Genomic DNA, 14105 nt, shown 5'->3' with positions numbered 1-14105 from the left:
GATGCTGTAGTTTAGTCTCACCCCTCCTGCAAAAAACTTCCGACAAGAAGTCGTACTGATTGCTGCCGGGCTTTGTTCCCGTTTGCTATTAACTGATCCTTGTTATAGTCTATCCTATATCTATTGTTGTGCAGTCCTATGAATGATTGGGACATGCTTTTTATGCGACCTTGGTTAAGGTCATGTTTCCCTGTTCCAAGGCGTCGGCGTTGATGTTGGCGTAGCATTGCACCACAGTGATTAATTAGCATACAAAGACTTCACGCATGACTGTACACAGTGACGTCTTGAGTGACAGCATAGTGAGTAACGCGCCCTTTACCAGAGAAGAATACAGATATAAATGAATAAGCAATATTGCATTCAGTACCGCAAATAGCTGTGTCTGAATCTTGCTTTGCACATCGGTAACCGCCTTTTGTTTTTGTTTATCTCTTTATGGACAGGTGGCACTGGTAGACTTGCTTCGCGCCGTCGGCGTCCAGCCAGATGGTGTTCTAGGCCACTCAGTGGGGGAGACTGCCTGCGCCTACGCCGACAACTGTTTAACGGCCGAACAGTGCGTCCTGTGCGCCTACTGGCGAGGTCACTGTGTTGATGCTGGCAACGTGCAAGGTGGAGCCATGGCCATCATCGGTGAGTGACGTGGGACTGAGGCGTTTCTTATGGAAAACATACTTTCTACCTTACCTTTTATTTTGAGCGAACATGCCATGTAACACATAAAATCATGCTTCTTAGTGGCCTCATCAGGATTGGGGTGTCAAAACTGATGCAAGTTAAAAAATAGGTGATTTTTGCTAATTTTCATGATACTTCGCACTCCTGACCGTATAAAGATATAACTTTGAATTAGAGACCCGGTACAAGACTTTAGTTAACACCATAACACTGTTAGGATTTTTAAACTATTGTTTCACGCGGCCGGAGAGCCGAAATTTTTTCCGCCAGCGCACGAAAGGGGCTCGCTTGTTTAAAAGACCGAAAAACCGATTATCTAGTTACCAACGCTAAGTGAAAAATTTCAGTCATATTAATGCTGCCGCGACAAATAAAAGGGATATTTTTTTTTGTATTTAGCAGTTCAATAACTTAACAACGGTTATTTAAAGGGTGGTTCCTTTGCCACCGCAACCTCTCAGAAAAGCTGCAATTTTACCCTAAAAAGCACTATCCTACTTATGAAAATGTTGGACGGATGTTCTAGATACTAGCAACGTAATAACAAATATAGCAAACCTAAAAAAGAACATGCCCACATATGACACACCCAGCGCTGAAAAATGCTTCATTCCTGTTTCCAGAACAAATTACGGCCATCAAATGATAGCAAACACCCTGACACAACTACTGAATTCTTTTTTAGAACTCGGAATTGACATCTCAACCTCAACGCCATCGGAGCTCATCTCTCTCGTAAAAGCAATCATTTAATTCATCGCGATACATGTAACCATCTTGTTTTGTTTTTATTTTGTAAAAGTGTTCTTTTCCACCTATCTACCAATATGTAAAGGGGGCCAAGGACCACTTAAGCTGCCAACTAGCAGCTTTTACCCTGGCCTCCTCCATTTCCTTGTAAATGGACACAAATAAATGAAATGAACTAAAATGAATTTCTGACATATAGTTGTCACTGGCCCGTATATTCCAAAGATGTAAGTTAAAAACGAAATAAACGCTGCCAATGAGAGATACACGACATGGCGGTACTAGCAGCTGAAAGTAGGCTCGGAATGACGCAATAAAAATGGTGTTAGAAGCACAGCACACAGTTGAGTTGATAGATAGTGAACAAATAAACAATAAACAACAGGGAGAGACACAGTTAAAAATAGTGTTAGAAGCACAGCACACAATTGAGTTGATAGATAGTGAACAATAAATAATAAACAGCAAGTTAAAGATATGATAGCTGCCCATCCATTATTTTCTTTAATTTTCTTTGCTAGCGCTTGCGAAGTAAAGACATTTTCTTTCGAAAATGCGAGAACAGTAATTGGAAATACGAAGCAGACCGAATAAAATCTAACAATGTTTTGCAACATATGCGAAGCGTGCACTCAGGAATCAGCTCAGACCGGGAAAGAGAGTGAGGAAAATTAGTCAGGAGGTGGAATACACGCAAGTTAGCAGCAAGAGTAAGGCAGGGTTTAGCAGTAAGCATTAAGCAATAATGGTGTTAGCTAACAGTAAGCTAGTAGTACCGCTGTGTTTATCCATCTCGTTCACTGTTCCTTGTATTTTGACGTGCTACAACTAAAAAAAATGTAGCTGTTCATGATGTTGCTCAAAAACAAAATTATTCTTATTTAATGGCTATAGCATAGAAGCAATGATGTGGCAACTCTACCAATACATCCACCGAGAGGGCAATTGAAGCAGGGGCTGTCGATGATGATGATAGTATTGAGATTATTAATCTGCGTGTGTGTGTGTGGGGGGGGGGGGAGATTGCACAGCCCTATAACTGTCTTCGTGAGGCGGGTGAACACAGCAACGAGGCTGTGCATGGGGACGGGAATTTTAGGAGAGGAGAGAGGAGGGGCCGGGATAATAATAATTGGTTTTTGGGGAAAGGAAATGGCGCAGTATCTGTCTCATATATCGTTGGACACCTGAACCGCGCCGTAAGGGAAGGGATAAAGGAGGGAGTGAAAGAAGAAAGGAAGAATACGTGCCGTAGTGGAGGGCTCCGGAATAATTTCGACCACCTGGGGATCTTTAACGTGCACTGACATCGCACAGCACACGGGCGCCTTAGCGTTTTTCCTCCATAAAAACGCAGCCGCCGCGGTCGGGTTCGAACCCGGGAACTCCGGATCAGTAGTCGAGCGCCCTGACCACTGAGCCACCGCGGCGGGGCGAGGGGCCGGGAAGGACAACCAAGGGCAAGGAAAGGGGAGCCGAAGTAGGACCGCGATAACAGGAGCTGTGTTACAAAAGATTTGATGCGAACATGCGATGCGAATGCGCAGGAGAAGAACGTGATGCGCGCGCACGAAAGAACGAAGGGGCAATTGCGAGAGAGGACGCCCAGCAAAGTAGGAGTTAGAAGAACTGGGCAAGCCATGGCGAGCTTTCCCAGATAACAAAGGATCTTATTAAGAAACGCTCGCGCATGAAATTTGCGACCCTCACGCCACCACCACCACAACACCACAAGTAACGGTGCTGCGCGACACTTTCTGCTATACAAAGTACACACTGTATACACTCTACACGATAAGTAAAGGCTTTAACAGTATAACATGAAGAAGGCAATAACGACGAGACAAAAAAACTTCGGCGCCTCGTTTATCGTTGCTGTTCACGTGTCCGAGTGCTCAAACTGATGTTGCTCAAGACATTGAAGCGTCAAGCGAACCACGAGCAAGCGTCCATTACACCGCTGCTCCGACAATGATCAGCACTGGTCAGTAAGTGTAAGGCACACAGTATAATAAAGTACATCTTCTCATAGAGTTCGTTAAACCCCAACTGTCGTACCACTGAGTCTCGCATGCTTTGTCACAGTAGCTGAAGTTCCGTGCCAAAACCCAGCAGACGAGTGCGGTATGTTGAATTGCGCTGTGTGCTTGAGCGGCGACACGACTGTTTGTTTTTAAGGGTTGACATGGGAAGAGGCGACAAAGCGCTGCCGCGACGGCGTGGTGCCAGCCTGCCACAATGCCGAGGACTCGGTGACCATATCCGGTCCTGCTGACGCCGTTGCTGCATTGGTCGCGGAGCTCAAGGCTGAGAGGGTGTTCGTGCGGGAGTTTGACAGCATGAACGTGGCCTTCCACAGCAAATACGTTGAAAGCATCGGGCCACCTATTCGAGAGGCCCTAGAGAAGGTGAACTGACTTGAACACTTTCCGCTCATGGGAAAAACTGATATTTTTTCTAGGTTCTATTTATTAGTTTTGACTGAGAAAAAGTTAGTTATATTAGCTCGCAGCGCATCAAAACGAAGATAAGAGTTATATTTGACAGAATGCATTGAAAGTATAAATATTTTGCAGCGCTGGGAAATTTTAAATTTTTTATAGAAACCTGGCTTATAATTTTTGGTAAATATTTATGACATTAGGCTTATAAATTAAAAAAAAAATCAAAATTTGTAAAATGTACAAACAGTTTCCTGCTTTATTGCATAAAGTGCCAGATAGTTTTAATGCTTTGGATGCCAGTACCTCCAGCGACAAAAAATGTTTGGTGCCTCATAGAATGCAGCTATTGTATGGTTAGTTGTTACTAAAGGTCTCTTTTTACAAATATTTTGACTGGAAAATGCTGAAAAGTACGAGCACATCTTCTTAGATTAATTCTTAACGATAGACACTAAAAGAGTGAAACAGGATTTGTAATCTGCAAAATAAAATTGCAAAATGAAAAAAATCTAATGATGGCAGAAACATCGCGGAACAAAAAATTGCTATTTTGTACTATCGGCAAGAAATGAAATGCGAACAAGAGAATGGAACCATCAATAGGAAAATAAAAAAGCTCTTGTTCAGGTTAACCTCAATACTAGCTCAGATTATTTTAACTTCGAAGGCGCGAAGACTCTACTCTAGAGGTGTAATCAACCTTGCTAGTATTTCTTCTCCAGGAGCTAATATAGTGGTGCTTTTGTGTTGCTACCTTAGTTTTTTTGTTCGCGTTGTAATTTATTGCTGACAGTACAATGTGCACCTAAATGTTTAGAATTGAAGCGGATATAGGTTACGCATCAAAATTCAGTGGCGACCCGATAATTCTGTAAGCTACAAAAAGAAAACCGTCACTAGCCAAAGCTCACGTGTCACTGCGTGAAGCAGCTCCTCAATGTTCGAAGGCTCGTACAGACATCAAGCAAGTAAGTAAAAGCTTAGGTAGTGACCGAAAATTCACCAGCTAATAGACACTAGGTTCAATGCGACCTTCCACCATTAATTGAGCTCTTTTTTCAACAGTCGCAAGTACGAACGTTTGCTGCGTTGCTCCCTTGGCCATCCCCTCTCGGCACAGCACAGTATGCCGGATTTTGGGTGGAGTCTATACCGACAATGCAATTCTCTTTTGTCATTTTGAACTAGGCGCCGACTGCGAGCTACGCTGAGTTGAAGGTTTTGTGACAGTAAAAAATGATTCAGAATAAGAGAAAATGTGGGAAATGGAAGAGCCAAAAAGAAGAATTCGTATGACGATGAAATCAGTGAACCTCCGTTGCATGAAGCTGAGGTGGTGGGTGATGGCAGTTGTCTCTAGGTTGCATGCCAGAGGGCAGAAAGATCTAATTTAGGCGTTCTATGATAATGCAACCGGAAGAGAGATGCTGTTTGAATCGAGATAGCGGTGGCTTAGAAAGCGAAGCATAAAACGAAATTTAACCAACATGATTTTACATTAGCAATGCGGGGTTAACATGTAGAAACAATGAAGTATGTTTGGCTAGATTGTGGCAGTATCAGTCGAGGTACCGATGCATGTAGAGTCTCTGTCCCCGAAACATTCGGGTTTAGAGGTAACGAAATTGCCGTGAACGAATCTGCGGTATATGTTAGTAAAGAACGGCGGGAGTATTGATGGGTGAGCTTGTATATTAAGGGCAGAAAAGTAAATATGCGAGTTGAGGATTCAGAAATAGTAGAGCGTAAAAGTCGGCAAAAATTTGCATTTTGAAGGAAGAAAGAAATCATAGCCAGTACTTTCAAGTTTGAAAGTTTGATTACAGAAATACAAAGAAAGAAATTGGGCATAGTGGCATCCAATACCACACTGTTTCTACACAGACGCTCCTAACATCCATCCATCCATCCTGGCGTGAAACTTGCTGACTTGCTGATCCCTGCAAACGTTCATATTGAGTGACATGAATGCTTTTAACTTGAACCTTTAGCAACATTTTGCCGCTGGAAGCGCTGAAGCTTTTTAGCGATGAGCTATTTGCGCCTTTCAATGATTCGACGAGAACATTGGTTCCTATCCGCTTTCGAATGCATGTTTGCTGTAACCATTTTAACTAATACGCGCTTAGCGATAGCGGCACTGACGCATACTTTTTTCCTTTCCGCGCCGTAAAGCCAATATAGCGTGCTTTACTATGGTCCAGAATATCTATATAATATAATGCAATTACTTAGTCATGAATTCTTACAGCCTGCTTTAACAAAGTCTGCTAATTCCTAAATTTTGCACTGTTTTACAAAACACAGCAAAAATACTGAACAGCCTTCTCTATAGACTAAACACTAAAAGTGCCTGGAGAAGGCGAGTCTGACGTCACATGAATATAAATATGTTGCTAAAATCATTTGAGGGGCACCACTAGGTAAGTTTTGCATTCAAGGAAGAGACCATTTAACATTAGCCGATTTTCATATGAGCTGTGAGCCGATCTTGAATTAGAAATAAACAATATAGTAGAGCAATCGTAATCTTCCATAGGGATGAGCTTAACAAGTCCAGGATTTTTAGGAACCAATTTTAATTGTCGGCCAACTGTAGAATACTCAAAGGTACTGTTATGAAAATGTTCGAGGAAATAATCTATTCTTTCGATGAATCACAAAGCGTTTATACAAAAATTTGTTCATAACACGCATACAGTAGTCAATACTGCAATAGAAAAACCAATGGGGAACGTCTCTGACGATAGCAAAAGCATTAATAGTAAAAAAATGCAAGCCTGTTGAGGGGAGATCTGCAGCTATATTGATCGTTTCACTGGGACCTTACGATATACGAAAATATTATTTTCATGAACAACTTACCGTTCAAAAATCGTCTTGATTGAAATTTATAGGCATGGGGTGCATGCTGTTGGATGAATCGATTCGGATTTTCTGTGCCAAATGACTGCTGCACTTGTTAACCCTGTTGGCAAACCCGCAGAGCTTCACTTGCAGTCACATAGCTGTGATAAGGTGGATACCACGGAAAATATTTCCTTGAGAGGATATCTCGCAGCAATATTGCGATCTTGTTCGGTGTGATGCATACCCACCGAACAGGTGGTTCCGGAGCCTAGGCGCCGCAGCGACCGGTGGGTGAGCACCTCGGTGACGGCCCGTCGCTGGCACGAACCAGCCGCACAGTTCGCCTCTGGAGAGTACTACGTCAACAATCTTCTGTCCCCCGTGCTCTTCCGAGATGCACTACAGCACGTGCCCGATGACGCCATCCTGATCGAGATTGCACCCCACTGCCTCCTGAAGGTGAGTTTTCGTTTCTCGCACTGAGCACTTGCTCAGTACGACAGCTGGAGGAAACCCAGTTGTTCTTTAACGGCCATACGGTTCACGCTGTGGATGGTGATCTTGTAATACATGTACCACGTCACTATGCATCCAAGGCTAATTTACAGGCTGCGAAAAATTCCATTCAACTTTCAAGATTTCATCGTGTACGAAAAAAAAAATCCTGTTTCTCTTGTTGTCACGCATGTCACCTCGCTACGCATGTCAAGTACCTAAAGATGTGTCTCGATTTCAGACAGACTATCAAGACAGATCGCAGCCTTAAGGCTAATTTTTACACTGATATTTTAGCTGCTTGTATGTTATTTCTGGCATTTAGATGTTCATTCCCGTTCATAGTTCAACTCTTTGGGAAAAGACGCTATTCTATAGTTTACATGTTGAGTTCTTCTGTACTCAGGCGCTACTCTTTGCTAACTTAGTTTTTGGTGGTATGAATTGCACTTTTTTTACGCTCTATATCGGAGGAGATTTTGAGCGGCTTATAGAGTCGTAAGGTGGGCGTAGCTGACCGCGGACTCTGCATTAGTCGTTCGTGACCAGTGAATGCTGCCCTTGTCGTTTGCTTATGGAATGAAAATGCCGGTTGGTGAGAATAATTTATCCAGCTGATACTTGGCCATGTCGCTCTGCTGTCTTCGCTCAAGGAGGACAGAAGCGGAAAGTCGAGCATTTTTTTCCTTCTACAGAGCAGCAGGACCAATATATAGAATCAAATGTCAATTTCCGAATAGACATCCAGACTTAAACTAAGATTATTAACCGGCGTCCAAGAAGAGGGTTTAGTCGGGCTGTGTTGTGCACGTTGATGGAAATGACTCAACAACAGTAACGAGAGGGACGGGCGAAAACACAGACACATGAGCAAACACATGTGCGGAGAACTTGGTATTGGAACGTCAGAAACTTGTCCCACTGGGCTGAACTGTTCTTGGACTGAATCTTAGAACAGAGACAGACCAAGGGTAGACAGAGAAGTCCCAATGTATAGGAAAGGTAGCATGGTTTCCGCAGCAGTATTTACGGTGGGACTATGCAGGCTTGTTATTGCCGGTTCGCTACAAGACACCATATCACCATAATAACAGTCTGGAAATTACAGTGAAAATTCCAAGAGCAATTTCAGAACTTTCGTCATTAAGCATGAATCTAGTCAGTAATAGCGGACAATACGCTGCGCTGCTTAAAGGGATATATCCTTCTGGTTTCTCGCTGACCGTGCTCATGTGCCTCTATAGTTCATCCTACCAATTTCTCGCAGCCTATCCTGACACGCACCTTAGGCTCCGGTGCGACCTGCCTGGGCCTGATGAAACGCGATGCGGACAACCTGACTTTCTTCCTCAGTACGCTGGGCAAGCTGCATACGCTCGGCGTGCAGCTCGACTTGTCCACGTTGTACCCGCCAGTGCCTTGGCCAGTCCCACGCGGCACGCCCCCCATCTCGCATCTGGTCAGCTGGGACCATTCCCAGCGGTGGACTGTCGCAAAATGGAGCGACTTCCCTGGAAATGCACAGGTAAGGCGGGCAGGGCATGTGCGAGCATTTCTAGTCTGGCCCGTCGTGTTACACCAGTTAACGATAAAAACCATTGGGTAATAGTTTCCTTTCTTACACGAGGTTGGACTCAGCGGCCATCAGCAGTGAACGCTTTGGAAGCTCTGTTTCAATTTTTCGTCGATGGTTCTACGAGGTTTTTGTCTTAGGTAACGCAGTGTCGACGTGTATTTTATGCACCAAACATCTGCCACTCCACTGGGAACGCTGTCCGTCCCTCCCTCGCGCTGAGCTGCGGAGTTAGGATAACAACCATCGAATACAAATTTGAATCATAATAATGTTTCGTCTCGCTCGCTCGCTCGCAAATGAAAACTACTGCCCTTTGCTGTAGGCCTGAGTCGTCAGGTACATCTAGAAAAAATAGATGTCACACTTCAGAATGTGATCCGGAGGATTTCGCCTGGCAGTTGGCTATTCAACAAAGAGAGACTGAGGGTAAGAAGACGAAGAGAGCAGCGGAGACGCCCTAACAGAGATAGGAACAGCTTGCCAAACGAAGATTCCACTCTGCCGAGCGTAATAGATGGCGCATAGCCGCTGAGATGGAGCCCAATGACTCTCATTGCTAATTATACAGTGATCACAACAAGCTCAGCCAGGAAAACGCACATCTCGCTGCGTATATTCTGGCATAGCCGAGCTAAGCCACTGCTAATTTTTAATCCCGATATGCTTTCTCGCAAAGTCAGAAGTTTAAACTAGAAATATGCCACCTTTCACGTCTTATTTTTTCGTTTCTTTTTTCCCCTCATTGCCGTGAGCCTCAGTACGTTGAACCAAAAACATGCAAGACCGCAGCTTAAGTATGCGTAACCATTCCTGTTCTTTATTCAGCATCCTTACCTTCATCCCAACATCACATGTCATGCTGACTAAAAAGCCGCATCTCTTGTCTTGACGGATTGGCTGTACATGCAGGTAGCGTTACTTAGACTGGCCTATGAGAGGATCGCGTAGAACAGAGGGCTGCTCCTGAGCGTTGCAAAGATGTCCCAGCGGGTTCCTGCCGAATTGGTGCTCAAACTCTGTATTCACTGTGACGGACACTGGCGTTTGCTAAGCAGCCTTTCTTCGCCTCTCACGTTTCGCATTCCTAGGCAGCTTCTTGTTCATATAACTCAGCATTCCCTTAGAAACGCGGGCCCTCGAATAAATTTGTGTAAACGCTTACACACGTCCAGGGATGTGCGTTCCGTTTCACTCGAGAGCCAAGAAGCCCTCTCATTCGGGACCCTCTCGTAGACCTTTAACGGCGTGAGATTCATGCGAGCACGCAAAAAGGTAAAATCAGCTAGCCCGACTTCCGAGGCATTCACAAGCCTCGTGACGGAGGTTATCATGGAAGCTGGAGGTAGGACCAAGAACAGAAGGTGTCGCGAAGGTGACGGTATACTTGCACCAGTGACATCGCGAACGATAGAGCGAAGGCAAGAGGCCGAAAATATTAAGCGTTGATGTCGCCGAATCCGTCGAATGAAGTATAAAATGTTCATGGATGTAAAAAAGTAAGCTGAAAACGTTGTAAAGGACTCTGCATTTCTTATCGACTTGCACATATACGTGTAAAAAAATACGCAGTCGACGGAGGATGTCGTCGAGGTAGACCTAGAGGCCAACGAGGGAGACGCCTACTTGACGGGACACCAGCTAGACGGGCGCATACTCTTTCCGGCGGCTGGCTACTTAGTACTAGCCTGGAAGTACTTGGCCAAATGCTCAAGCAAGCCATTCCAAGAAGTGCCGGTGACCTTCGAGAACGTCACCCTCCACAGGGCCATCATTCTGCCGCGGAGGGGTAAGTCAATCTTAACGCTGACATTCCTATAAGTTAATACAAGTTCATTTAAAAATAACGCATTAACGGTGAGGGGGTGGGTGCCGATAGGACAGAGACAAAATTTCCGGTGACACCTAACTGCTTTTTGTGTAGGCACTGCGATAGCGTTAGAAGCTGATGATTCCTTTACATCGAGTTTTGTGTCATTCTTTCATGGTGGTGTTTGTGGACCACTACGCGTCTGTCTGCACACAACCAGCCATCTCTTCGCGTCATCTACCTGGTGGTTAGATGTTTCCCCGAAGAAGTTTGGAGGTGGCGACACGGACTCAATGAGTGAACTTTGAAACGTCAAGTTGTCACTTTCGGTCTGTTGACGCCACCTCTGGTCTTGGGAATTAAGGTTGCAACGACACATTTTTTTTCCCGATGAGGCTCCTAATGGTGTCACATTAAAAGCAGACGGAACATGCGCTGGTGGTAGCGGCGCTGAAGGCGTGGGAAGCGCCTGCCCCGTCTGCTTTGTTAGTGTTCCATTTGCTCTCCTCCATCACGCCCTAATTCTTACTGCGCTGTTTTAAAATTAATTCTCCGCTTTACGTACTGATGAGCGAGGCGAACTAGCATGAATGAGGTCGTCGTCGTCATCGTAATCCCCACAAGAGAAATTACATCTTCTCCAGGATAAAGAATTCGATATTGGATCTCCAATTAACAAGGCCTACCCATCTAAACAAGGCACGGCTCGCAGAGGCGAGGTCCAGGAAGGCGCGTTTGTTTTAATACATTCAGACAGCGATTCCCAGAATAAACTTGTTCCAGTTTGTGTCACCAAGCCCATGCTCTCTGAACTCGCGCTGAAAATGGCGTGCTTCTTGCAAACGGAAAATCCGAAGGTGTTTTTACCCAGTCGGTGTTGATGATTATATAATACAGAGACAAGATGGGAAATCATGGAGAACATAGACGTGTACGAGGCGGCACAAGTTTGTTCATGTCCTGTTGTAAGGCGCAGTACGCGCTTCTTGCGTTTGAATCATTGGTTTTCCTCGCAGGGCCTTCTGCCAATTGGGTCTGGTTTTAGAGCAGTGCGACTGCTCAGGCCTCAATTCATTGGTGGGTTCAGGTGGCACGCATCTAAAGAAGGCACGCTTACAGAGCCGAGGCGTAGCAGGGGGCGTTTTTTACCCCTCTGATAGGTTCAAGCCTGCTTGTCTGAATTTTCACCGCTTTCATTGCTTAGCCGCTCAACTCGCACGGCGTAATCCAAACGCCTTGCACGCGGCAATCAAACATTATATATCTACTCATTGTCCGACACCTCCCGTCTCATTTTAAGCGCGCTAAGACCGCCACTCACCGATTTCCGCTGTGTGTCTGGCGACGCGAGTCGCTCGGAAAGAGTATCCTTGGTCTCATCCTGGGCTCGGTCAGCCCATGCCGTAGTAGAAGAATACCGCACAAAATCAAAACACACAAATAGCTGCGCTCAAATTCTGTATTGGGAACAATCGTAATCGTCTGTATCCTTTTTTTGCCCTCCTTCTCGTTACTACCTAACGCTGTATTATAGTTCTGGTGATATATGTCAATACTATTTAAGACAAGGGCGGCAGGTCGTACTCAGGCAGGCACGCTCACAGGCAAGGAATTAACATGGTTTCACATGCCCCACATTTTCCGGCAATTAATCTTATGATTGTTCCGTTGGCCCTGTACACTGAAAAGCTCCAGGAGTAACCTTCTCCGCAGCTGTGCACTCCTTCGAGCTACGTGCACGTTTAAAACCTAATTACAGTCCCTGCTCATTGGTACAGCTCACTTAATATACACCCTGCATCAGTACTCCGGCACGCATTTCACTCCGCATTGGCAATCCCATTAACTACTACGTTTGCCACATCATTCTTTCCTAGGGAAGATTCGGACTGGAACGGCCTTCCACACGATGTTGCCATAGTAATCTGCCCGTCTACATTTTCGAACCGAATAGATCAAATATTTTACAGAGAACATACGTGGGCGACGTGTTTTACTTGTGCACATAACTTATGCTTGCATTTGTTACCCACCCCTTATGTGGGTAAAAAATTTCAGATATGTGGGTAACAAACAGAGACATAGCCTCAATTCCTGGGGCCTCTAGGTAATATTTATTTTGTTTACACAGAATACCCCTAAAGGCCCTCGAGAGGGTATTACATAGGGGGGGGGGGGCACAGGCAAATGAACAGAATAAAACAAAACCACAAATATAAAACAACAAAAGCAAAAATAAGACAATTTGCATGACATAAGTAAGCAAAAGAATCAAAAGAATGGCAGCGCGGCAAAGAACGAAGATTACTGCAGTATTAAAATTATACAAACAGAACACAAATGCAATGAATCATTTAATAACATACCCTCAATAACATACCCTGTAAAGGAAGCCATGAAAAAATAACAATGTATGCGAAGAGTTAAGCAGTAGTTATTGAAGATATAAGATTAAAATATTTATCAGGATCAGTGGTGGTTGCGATATGTGAAGGCAGAGTGTTCCAGTCAGATATTGTGCGTGGTAAGAATGAATGCGCATAGTTAAATGTTCTGCACGTGAAACGCCTAACTTTAAAGGGATGATCGCGGCGGTCAAAAATCGAAGGAAGCAAAGAAAAAAAGTCGTTATGAAGTGATGGATGATGATAAAGTTTATGAAAAAGTGATAGTCGTGCAATTTTGCGGCGGAGACATAAATCCTGGAGACCTGCGCGTTTCTTTCAGGCTGTGATGCTGGTGTTACGTGAATAATCGGAGTAAATAAAACGAACGGCGCGGTTCTGCAATGATTAAATGTTATTTATTAGGTAAGATTGGTAAGGGTCCCAAATAGCCGAGGCATATTCGATTTTAGGTCGAATTAGAGTGGTATAGGCATGGGCACGGAGGTGAGGAGGAGCATGCTTTAGGTTATGTTTTAAGAGACCTAATGACCGATTAGCAGATGCAAGCATAATGTTAATATGGTGGTTTCATGCTAAGTCTGAATGAAGGTGAAGTCCTAAGTACTTATACGTGGTGACTAGCTCGAGTGAGCTATTATTTAAGGAGTATGCTGTTTGAATTCGAGACATTCGGTTAGTAAAAGACATCAATTTAGTTTTTGAATGATTAAGTTGCATAAGCCAGGTTGAGCACCATGCTTTTACTGAATCCAGGTCAGATTGAAGGGATTGGCAATCGGTGTTAGAATAAATTTTGCGATAAATTACACAATCATCAGCAAAAAGTCTGATATGGGAAGAAATGGAAACCGGTAAATCGTTGATAAATATTAGGAAAAGTAAGGGGCCAAGCACACTTCCTTGTGGGACGCCAGAGTGTACTTGACTGAAAGACGAATTGTGGTTATTGACAGCTGTAAATTGAGACCCGGAAAAGAGAAAAACTTTAACCCATGCAATGACAAGAGGGTGAATATTAAGCAGTGTTAGTTTCATTAATAACCGGTTGTGACGTACTCTGTCGAAAGCTTTGGAAAAATCAAGAAATATGGAGT

General features: G+C 44.3%; 1 protein-coding gene across 1 annotated transcript in view; it reads left to right on the top strand.

Annotated features, from left to right (window-relative positions):
• Window positions 1–14105, top strand: part of LOC144129874 (fatty acid synthase-like) — a 69445-nt gene that overhangs the window by 16487 nt on the left and 38853 nt on the right. Inside the window, exons 8-12 of the mRNA XM_077663935.1 lie at window positions 447–636; window positions 3610–3839; window positions 6981–7184; window positions 8488–8745; window positions 10366–10582. Of these exons, the coding sequence (XP_077520061.1) occupies window positions 447–636; window positions 3610–3839; window positions 6981–7184; window positions 8488–8745; window positions 10366–10582 (1099 nt within the window). The remainder of the gene's footprint in view (window positions 1–446; window positions 637–3609; window positions 3840–6980; window positions 7185–8487; window positions 8746–10365; window positions 10583–14105) is intronic.

Source organism: Amblyomma americanum, chromosome 4, assembly GCF_052857255.1.
Source record: "Amblyomma americanum isolate KBUSLIRL-KWMA chromosome 4, ASM5285725v1, whole genome shotgun sequence".
Lineage (NCBI taxonomy): Eukaryota > Metazoa > Arthropoda > Arachnida > Ixodida > Ixodidae > Amblyomma > Amblyomma americanum.
Note: the sequence above shows the minus strand (reverse complement) of the source record. Positions and strands in the feature narration are given on the sequence as shown.